General features: G+C 47.2%; 1 protein-coding gene across 1 annotated transcript in view; it reads right to left on the bottom strand.

Moving 5' to 3' along the window:
- Positions 1–4,436: 4,436 nt before the first annotated feature.
- CASR (calcium sensing receptor) overlaps positions 4,437–10,887 on the bottom strand; it is a 42,759-nt gene continuing 36,308 nt past the window's right edge. The window contains exons 4-6 of the mRNA XM_044449695.1: positions 10,097–10,327; positions 7,279–7,402; positions 4,437–5,875 (exon numbers count right to left, since the gene is read on the bottom strand). Of these exons, the coding sequence (XP_044305630.1) occupies positions 4,437–5,875; positions 7,279–7,402; positions 10,097–10,327 (1,794 nt within the window). The remainder of the gene's footprint in view (positions 5,876–7,278; positions 7,403–10,096; positions 10,328–10,887) is intronic.

The raw sequence follows: 10,887 nt of genomic DNA, 5'->3' as shown, positions 1-10,887 counted from the left end.
AAAACAACTGGAGTGTCTTGTCTTCTAGCAATTTAAAAAAAAAAATCCCTTCTGGAAGACTAAGGGTGTGTGTGAAAGCCACTGCTGCTGGTATTGTCACATGTCACCTCCATTTTTCATATTCCCCTTGAGCCCCTCCCTATACTTTGAACGGGCCATGCAGAGAACTGACGCAAGGAAAACTTTCCCCACCCTTTATCTCTCTGAAAGGAAACTCTTCAGTTACTAAATGTCTGCACGTTCAAAAGGAAAGGGTCCACTAACAGGTTGGCAACTGCAACAAGACGGGGGGAGAGGTTGGCTTATTTGGAGTCTGAACTCCAGGGAGGGACATGCACATAAGGCCCAGATTTCAGGGAGTTCAGGAGGTCTCCTGTTCTGTGTAGGAGATGGTAGAGTATTAGGTTCATTCCTGCCAGAGTACACAAGCTTTAAGTTCATGCAAGTTGGTGTTAGAATGGAAGCCAGTAGCCAGGTTCATACCTTGCAGGAACACACTGGTGATTTCTTACCCTTGTTGGTTTGTTGTGGAGCAAATCAGTGGTCTGTTCTAAGGTTTCCATGCTTCACTGCAGCTTCCCAAGTTGTCTGGACCCAGGACCTCCATTTTACTCGTTAGTACAGCAGTGCTGCCTGCCTGCATAGCCATACATCAAGCCAGCATGTTGCTAAGCAGGCAAGGCATGGGCCTGCAGCTGGATGGGTGACCACATGTGGAAGTGGGGCAGGGGTTGGACAGGATGGTTTTATAAGCCCCTTCCAGCTCCTATTCTATTCTATTCTTCACCATAGAATCCTGTGAAAAGAGCAGCTGCAACAGCCATGCATCTTCTACTCCCCTCAGCTCCATGGTAACTCAGGGGTCATCACCTGTTTTATTTTATTCCTGTTGGCTGAACCAGGTGCCCATTTCCCCGTTTACTTTTAAAAATGGAGAAAGCAGGTAAATGCTCAGAGGGAGAAAGGGGAATCGTGGGAAAAGCATTTATGGTTTAATTGTAATTTAATTAAAAGGTCCAGAGTGGCTAGGGAGCATCGCAAAGATGCAGGTACACTTGGGAGAGGGAAGCGGGGGAACCTGCCTCAAAACCTCTGGCCCAATCAGGATGCGGCTGCTGAGGTCCACTGGGAGCAACAGTGAAAGCGATGAACTTTCACTCATGGGGGCTGCAAGAATGGGAGAAGGGAGCGGGGAGTGTGGAAACTCTGCTGCTGTGGGAACCATGCGATTATCTGACCAGTAATCTTGGGGGAAAACTCCATGCACCATGGAAACAGCGCAGTGTTGCTTGCCATGACATGGGAGCCCAGCCAGTGAAGCCATCCTGGTATCACTGGGTTACTGGGTTACACCAGTGACCTCTCTTCCAGTGAGTTGTCTCTTGGCAGGGCAGGACCTGGGCCTGGTTCACTCAAATACATGAATTAAGCTGTAGAGTTGGGAGACTGCTCGATGTGCTGCAGCTATCAGCTCCCATTTTTAAAAGGTTTCCATACAGAAAAGTCCTAAGAAAAATACAAAGAACAGACTCCGCTCTAACCTGCTCCTCTTGCGCCCCTTTTCTATTTGTGGAAGCAGCGTGTTTTCAAAGCATTCTCCCACCCCACATAAAGCCCATTCTAGTACTGTGAGATCTGCTATTGATTCTTCTTAGGTGACTCCTTGTGCATTGAGATCCCAAGATGACGGCTATTTGCATGTGCATATATACAGATTTAGAAATAATTATGATTTAAATAGAAATACATCTCACCATCATGTGCAAGACTGTGACCAGCAGTTTTTTTCAATGAATGACTGGAACTGTATACAGCTACAAATAAATCAACATCAGAAATGAAAACCCACCAAAGTTCCTAACAGATAAAGTGAATCTGTTATTTCCTTTCCAGTGTTTGTTCTAGGACAAAACCATTATAATGAAGTCTGGTGAAGAAGTGAAGGATTCGTACAAAAATTAAACATGGGGGTTATGAGTAAGATTTGGATAATCCACCTCCTTATTTACAGGAGATGCTTGATGGGCACTGCTCCTGGATTTCTAACATACGGATGGACAAAGAATGTATCCCAGTGACAGTGCTGTCATTACTTAAGAGTATCATATCTCACATTGTACTGAAAATTGCTAGCTTGGGAATAATGAGATGTGACAGGTTCTCCCACCATTGTTACTTTGCTGAAAAGCAGCTGCTCAGGCTGGTGGACTGGATCAGGGCCATGGGTCTCGTGAGGTCAACAGCTTCTCCCCGTGGCATTTTTGCAATTTAAAGAGACCCTAAAGTCCTATTAATCACTGAAGTGAAAAATGACAGGTTCGTATATAATATGTACCCCAACTAACAGCAGCTTTCAGAAGGGGGTTGTGGAAAAATCCTGAGGGGAAGGGATTGCTCGCCTAGCCTGGTTGCCGTGATCCAATTCCCTAACAGATGTTTTAAATCAAAGAAAGAGGTCTCATGATCTGGTCACATTTCTCCTACAGCTTGTCATTGTTATGGATCATAACTCAACCAGTGAGTTAAATGCAGCTGCATGTCCCACAGCAAATCAGTTTCAGGATGATCAATAGTGAAACTTGAGGACAGTAAGTTCGAAAGCACTGAGGCATAAAAACCCTATAAAAGCAGGGGCGTCCCTACTTCCCCCTAATCAGCTGGTGCCCTTCAGCAGCTACCTGGACCTTGCCCCAAGAAGACCACCCATTTCAGATGTGGCATGCTAAAGCAAACAGATGCAAAGTCCTCTTCTTCCTCAGGATCCAAAGCCTAAATGACTAGGGAACCACACTTTTTCAAGGACAGGTTTGAAGAGTGATGTGTTTCCCTTTGCATCTTTCAGTGACCGTGAATTGCAGCTGTTTCACTCCTTAAGTGTAGCGCTTTCTGGGATGACTTGATGGCCTACAGCCCTCACATTTCATGAACCCATATAGGATAAGAAAATGGCTCAGCGGACAGGTATCCCTTCCATACTCTGCAAACAAGAGGAAACAACTTAGTTGCAATTTCTTGACTTTATCTCTTAGGGAAAGGTCTGTTGCTACTTCTGACTTCTTCCTCTACTAGCACGAGTCACCTGGAATTCAGTTCCCAGCAATGGCAACTTCTGTTATATGTAAGAAACATTTTGGAACTCCAGCAATTACAGATGTTCAGAAGACAGAGGTCTATGGGCCTCATTCTGATCCATTCTGTCCACAACAAAGAGTAACATTAGCTATACCTATCATTTACTAGTCATTTTGTTTTATTCTTCCTGCTGTCATAGAAAAAGATTTACACACCTGTACATTTTCCTTTATCCTGGTTCATTCGTAAGAATCAAGCATTGCTTTTTAAAAAAAACCTTTGGGTTATTGTTGCATGTGAACTGGGCCACTGCTTTGGCTGGTTGTATGCATGACTTAAGCTCCTCTTTTCCAGATACCACAGAAAAAAATGGGTTTTGTAGCAGCAAAAAGTTTGATCTTTCCTTGAAGCCATCTTAGGGATGTTTTTCTCTACTTTTCAGGGCTTTTAAACCTTCTTTTAACACTTACTTGCTTGTTCATATAAGCCTGGAAATATCTTGGAGTATAGATATAAAAGAATTTTACCTAGCACAGTGCAGAGTAAACTGTAGAGTGATAATGTTAGCTATTTTGAAGGCCAAAAGCCCCAACAGCAGAGATATGATCAACGGAGGCCTTAAGTAAAAGTTTCATCTCACTGAACTCATCTGCATATTGTCCAGGACTACATTGTCCTTCCTTTCTAACTACAAATTGAGTCAGCCCTGGGCACTTTAAGTATAAAACTCTCTGGGTGAAGTTTGCCACTCTTTAACATGGTACAGTCTCTCAAGACGGTGGTATAGTATTTCTCATATATGAGACACTGATGCTATTTCCAATTGGCCTATCTTTTTACGTAAATACAAGGAGCAATCGCTATCAGCTTTAAATACTTTATAAGTTTGGCCACTAGCTGCAGTTTAGCATATTTCCATGGGGTTTGGAGAATGACATTTCCCTATGTCAGATTGCATGTCCTTTTTATATAAAGCAGCAAGTTTTCCTCCTCGTCATATGGCTAAGCAGTTTTACATATAAAGAAGAGCTATTATACATTATGAAGAGAAGGGATAATATACATCAATGTAATAGCAGAGCACCTCTCAGGTAGGTTTACTAACCAGTGGTCTGAACCACGACTGGGATGACAGTAACAAAAACAATTCTGTTACAACTAGGCTGGAGAAGGTTTCTCCTAGTCTTTCCAAAGGTCTTCTTCTCCCACATCTTCCAAACCAACAACGGTTCACTTGCCACATGCTTCTGACACTTCCCCCTCAACTTTCCTTCGGAGGCCAGTCTACTCTGCTGATTCGAACCGTCAGGAGTCTTTTCTCCATTCAAGAGAAAGGCAGGGGGAACCGGCTCCTCCTCCTTTGCTTATGAATGGATGGCATTCTCTTTGATGGTGTCACTGCCTACCAAATCCCGCAAGTATACCGCTGAGAAAGGAGGCTGCTCTTCTAACTTCTGTCCTTCTGGTTTGTTTTCTGCCATTACTGGTTCCTGTGTGTTGGTGTCTTGACCTGAGGGTGTCTGGAAATTAGGCTCAATGCCTAGTGATTCGCTGGACTGCAGAGGGAGCAAGGCCTTGTGCCGCATGAGGCTATCATCACTGTTTTGGGCTTCCAAAGAGTTCCTGTGCTTTGCGTTTCTGTTGGCTACTGCATTTTTCTGGTGCTCCTCAAAGCTCAGTGATAAGGTGACAGTCCCACCACCAAAACTCACTTTTTGCTTACACCCATGTTGCTGCTGTTGCTCCATGGGGGGTGGTAGTGAAAAGGGATCTTCATGGTTGCTTTTGCTACTAATGGATGAAGATGGGGTAGAGCCGGTGGAGCCTCCAAGACTATTGGACCTCTTGCGAGACACATTGCTACGCCGCAGTGTAGCCCTGGCCGCCACTTTGAAGGCATGTGCCGCGGTACTACAACGCACCTCCTCAATGGTGTTACGTGAGGGCTTGAAGAGGATAATGTAGACCTTGTTGAAGAAGATGCAAGCCAGGAGCCCAAAGCTGGCAGCCAGGATGGCGATGACCTCCACGGCTGAGACAAATTTGCCATAGGTGCTAGCATAGGCTGGAATGAAAGAGATCCAAACAATGAAGAAAATCAGCATGCTGAAGGTGATGAATTTGGCCTCATTGAAGTTCTCGGGCAGCTTACGGGATTTGAAGGCGAAAAAGAAGCAGATAGCAGCCAGGAGGCAAGTGTAGCCAATCAGGAAGCCCAGTGCCATCAAGGAGCCTTCATTGCAGGTGATGAAGATGATCTCATCCTCCAACTCGTGATTCCGAAAGCTGGAAGGCGGTGCTGTGTAGAGCCAGATGACGCAGATCACGATCTGCACAAATGTGCACAAGAAGACCAGGAGGAACTGGAGGTTAAGACCCCACCATTTGCGATGCAGGCTTGTTGGGATCTTGGCCTCGAAGACCAGCAGGACACGGTTAGTCTTCACCAGAATGCAGGAGATACAGAGGACAAAGCTGATACCAAAGGCTGGCTGACGCAAGCGACAATTCCAATCCTGAGGCTCACCGATGAAGAAAAGGGAGCTGGAGAAGCAGCAAAGCAAGGAAAAGAGGAGGAGGTAAGAGAGTTCACGGTTGGTGGCCTTGACAATGGGTGTGTTGCGAAATCTGGTAAAGACACCTAAGACAAATGATGTTAGGAAGATGCCCAGTACTGCAAAAAGGGTGAGTGCAATCCCAAATGGCTCTGTCCAAGACAAAAATTCGATTTGCTTGGGAATACAGAATGTGTGGTTCTCATTGGACCAGAAATTCTCAGCACACTTCTCACAGGCGCTTGCATCTAAAAAAGACAAGACGTGTCATTAAAAAATGTTCTAGGCCATCAGCATAGAGCATTCCAGCTGGACAAATCCGAAAGAGCACTTCTGTGGTCGCTCCCTCCTTCCCTCCCTCCCTCCCTCCCCAACAGCATGGGGCTAAATTCTGGAGCTTGCACTCCAGGGCCAGCGTGTGTCTGAACTGTGCTCTCTCATTCTTGCCACAAGAACAAATGGCTTGCAGGCACTTACAGCTTCCCTTCCTCCATCTGCCCTGGGCAGGCTTTGACAACTTCATCTATGCTTGGCTTTGATCCTCTTAGCTTTGTGAGGCTCCCCACAGCTTCATCTATGCTTGTCCTTTTATCCTCTTAGCCTTTCTTACCACTGTGGGAATAAGGACATTCCATGACTCCTGGATTCTGATCCCCTGCCACCTCCCTCTCAAAACTACTGGCATGACAGAAGGCCACGTATCGTTATCAGTGGGATTTGTCATGTTTGCTTTATTAGCAGAAATATCATTTATGCTGTACTTGGGGATGCCGGTAATAGCGCTAGCTAGTAAGAGGCCAGCAAAGACTTTTATTAATTGTTCCCCTCCCTTACATGGAAGCACAGCTGCAAGGCAGTTCTTGGACTTCTCAGTGAGGGAGCAGACCAGTGTCCCCACAAAAATCCTCTCCCTTGGCCATAAGAAGTTAGCGCACCAGGAAGAAGGGTTCTGTTTACAATTCTACCTGACATGCAAGCTTCTCTTTTCTGGGCGGCGTGGCGTGGGGGGATTGGACATTTCATCAGACAAGTGCACACCTGCACTCTGAGAATGCACGTCCTAGAGCTGGGGTCTCCAACGCGTGGCCCGCGGGCCACTTGCCGGGACGGGTGGGGCATGGGGGAGGGGTCCTGCGGCCTTCAAAGCGCCGGCGGTGCCCAGGCCGGCCTCCGGGAGCCACGCGGGATGAGCGGCCCACCACCACCGCTTGATGCGGCCCAGCCTCACCCAGACTCCACTTCCAGCGGCCCCCTGAGTTTGAGACCCCTGTCCTAGAGTTTACCACTCCAATGAAAACTAAGCCCAAAGGTGTAGACATTGCAAACGAAATGTCTCATGATGAACCACTTCTTCGACTATTACTATGGTTTCTACATTTCCGTAGTTCGCTCCTGTGAAACATGAAATGAACAGATTTCCATGAAGGAGGCGATTCAAGTTTTCTCAGAGACAGAATTCCTTTTTTAGTGGCAAAATCAAGAATAAACTTCTATAGATATTCAATGAATTTGGGTTAGTGTGAGTACACGGCCATTTCTCAGATGGTGTTTTCTGCAAAGAATGATCTCAGAACATGATTTCTGAGTCCATCTTGGGAGCGTGTCTAAGAAGAGGAGAGCACAGCTGTTTGCTTTGCACATTAGACCATACCTGTCTCATCACTGATCTCCCCATCGGTGCATTCTACGCATTCAAAGCAGCACGTGGGCTGCCCGTCAATGATGCCCTTCCTTGTGCCTGGCAGGCAGTCTCTGGTGCAGTTAGAGAATGGCACCTGAAGGGAAAAAGATAATGTAGTTAAGTGGTGGGGGGTGAGAACAATGAAGTACTTAACCCAAGAGAAAGGGGCTCAGGGCTAGCTCGTACCCAGTAGCCATCTTCCTCCACATGCCCTTCCGGTCCACCAACTATGACATGTAATGTGTGAGTCAAAGCACTCGAGGACATACCAGGTTTCTCTCCCACTAGATGCCAGTAGGCAGGTTCTCACATCATACTGACCCTGCTGGTAATCAGTCACGCCGGGTTGGCTGTTGTGTGAAGAACCCACGGTCCAGCCAATAGATGACAAGGCTTACCTTGGGTTGTCCTCTCCCTCCTTTCCCCGTGTCCCAGGGAAATCCGTGGCTACAGCTGCCTTGCTGCCTCTCCCTGCCATAATCAGAAGTCCTTTCCGGTTTGTCATGGCTTTACCATTGCTTTTTCCAGAGATCACATGCCTCAGTCTCTGAACTGACAGCAAATGCGAGTTCCTCCAGGATGCCCAAGGGGCACACTGGAGGGACAGGCACATGTGGCCCACCTCATTTTGCTTTATTTTTTTGCCTCCCAAATATGCAAATATCCCAAAATATTTCATGATTGCTTTAGCATGTGGTTTCATTGAACTTGTGCATCTACTGATGTACACAACTTCTTAGGTGCAAAAACAGGAAACCTCACCCAGGCAGCCTCCGAGTGGGTACCTATTGTCAAAGCGAAGCAGGTACCAACCCTGGATGTTGAACCAGAGAGGCTCCAAATGGTTTCCCCCACCCCTGCTTGCTTTCCCCTGACAGTTCTCAAAAGGTGAACCGAAGCAAAGCTGTACGTAAAACTGGGTAGATGAGATGTGTGTCCCCTTTCTTGTGCTCTATGAAAAGGACTCCCACCTGATCAGTGGCCTTAGAATCTCAGGCCTTAAAAGTTCAAACTGATCTTGCACCTGAGGCAATGCCAGGAAGTCGTTTCTGTGAATTTGGACTTAGAATAACAGCACATATGCATGCTATCTGTCAACATCTCTCAGTGGGAATTTATTATTTTTACAGCCAGTGGCAAGAAAATTCCATGCTGATGTAGCTTTCAAATGGAGTACCAGGCTGATATATTCAACTTGCTGCTGATATGTTGTGTTAGAAAGTGAACACATTTAAAAGCTATGAGTCTGCTAGCCCAGCAATCTCTGCTGTAGTTTTGCAGAGAACTGACAAATTAACAACAGATTTTGCACATGTCCTAAACAGCCACAAGATGGAGGCAGAAGACAAAGTTGCTGACTTTTGAACTGGTGGCCTAGTTGGAAGACAGCCCTTGGCCTTTGAAAATCCCGTAGAGCTGCTTCCCTCATGATGAAGAAGAATCTCTGCATGCGAGTTCTGGCACCCTGATCCTTTCATGGGCCTGTCTGAGTCGGAGGGGTGCCACAAACTGGCCTCGGCATCAAAAATGGCGGCATCTAACAGAGCACTTCACGGCATGGTCCTCTGTTCTGTGGCCCTGAACTCAGAAGCTTACCTGCATCCCACATGCAGTGGTGGTGATGACTCCCACTGCTGCAAGACCTGATGCACAGGATTTTACCCAGATGGCTGGTGCTGGCCATCTAGATACAGTGCCTGGAAGGGAGAAGGAAGGAGGCTGGGGGCTGACAGGGACTGATTTACGTCCAGTCTCAGCCACCTCCCTTTCCCCTCGCAAGGCCCAGTCGCACGCTTGGGAGGGCAGCCGCCATGGCTCTTCCCATGCTGGCTGTGAGACAGGATGCAAGGGCGAGGGGAAGCCTTCAGAGTTCTGGTCCTGAGAACGCAACTCCAAATAATCCTGTGACCTCCCAGAAGATCTGGGAGGCTACAGGGTGGCAGGTTCAGAAGGACCATTTTTTCTCTCCAAAATGCGTATGAAAATAATGAAATGTGTATTTAAGTTAGTAAGAAACAAGTAGAGCAACCATTCTGATTTTCATAAAGGAAAAGAGATGCTGGCAAACTCACCAAAGGCGACTGTCACTCTAATTCTGGTGACATCAGTTGTACTTCACCACAAGAATCACCCTTTGCCACCTTCCCCAGTGAGTTGGAGGGGAGAAGCTGTTACAAATGCAGATGCACATCTCCTGCCTGCCACTCCTCTTCTGTAAACAGGGCTGGTACCCAGAATCGGTGCAAATGGTCTCCTGCTGAGGGCCCAGACTCCACCAGGGGCCCACTAAGGAGGAGGCCCTGGGTTTGTTCCCTCACTTTCTCACTGCGATCTGCTCTTTTACCCATCTCTTGCTCTGCCCCCCAGAACTGTGTTGGTGGCAAGGAGGAACAGCAGATGCTGGTGTTTGCTTGGTCCTGGGCTCTTTGCCTCTCAGGCAAGCAGTGGCAGCAAGAGGAGGAGGAGGAGGAGGAGGAAGAGGAGGAGGAGGAGGAGGAAGAGGAGGAGCTGGTGACAGTGGCAGGGACTCCAAGGGCACTGAGGGAGGGGGCCTGCCAATGCAGCCTTGCCCCAGGGCCTGCCAAAACTGGAGTCAGCACTGATTATAAAATATTCTGACCTGGCAGCCTGTAGAGCCATGATGCAATTGCACTGCTTCTGTGGAGCAGGAAATAAGGGGGAAAGGCCCTTATCAGATATAGGGAAGAATTTCTGCCAAACCTTGTGGATTCTTGTGGAAAAGAACGGTATCTATTGATTTAAGTTCCAGGTGACTGGTGCTTCTTACCTCCTTGGAGAAGCCGCCCCACAGAATCTTGTTCTCATTGATAAACAGTCTCTCTCCTTTCTTGGCATAAACATTATAGTGTCCGACCTCTTCGAATACGATGGAGCCATCCTCTGGGGACAGGTGCCAATTGATAATTGAGTAGTTCCCTATGAGGCCTCCAGATTCATCAAAATCCACTTGCTCCCCCATATTATTAACGAAGTTCAGATGCCGCAGATGCTTCAGCACCTAGAAAAAAAGATACAGGCATGCTGAAATCACTGTGATTAGCAAACCACCTGAATCAGACAAGCCCTTTGTGCCAAAAGCAAAAGCCACAAAATATCAAATAGAATTAGTGACTACTGGAATATTTTTACTGGTGAGAATGATGTCCTTTTTGCAGTGTTATCCTTGCTTTTTCAGATGACTGCATGCTGATATCTTCATTGTGCATAGCATGTGGGAGAATAAACAATGGGTGGGGTGGGGTGGGGTGGGGTGGGGGTCAAAACACAAGCTTCCTCACCTCGAACTCCCATGGATCGCACGTAGCTCAATTCTTTCCTAATGCCCCTCACCACAAGGCAGGCACATGAAAACACGTCCAGCCACCCCATGCACAAAACCCTACAGACAGACATATTCCTTCCCCTCCGGTTGCTCCCCATTATCCTCCCACAACCCAGCTGCAAACACTTCACCTGCAGCCCCCAACTCCTCCACAGCCACCCTCCCCAGTGCTTCTGCCTCCTCAAGTTTACCAGGCAGCTGCAGGGCCTTTGTTCATTCCTGCAGATTTAATAGGC

Source organism: Varanus komodoensis, unplaced genomic scaffold, assembly GCF_004798865.1.
Source record: "Varanus komodoensis strain SLA01 unplaced genomic scaffold, ASM479886v1 scaffold60, whole genome shotgun sequence".
Lineage (NCBI taxonomy): Eukaryota > Metazoa > Chordata > Lepidosauria > Squamata > Varanidae > Varanus > Varanus komodoensis.
This window is presented reverse-complemented; position numbering and strand designations above follow the sequence as displayed.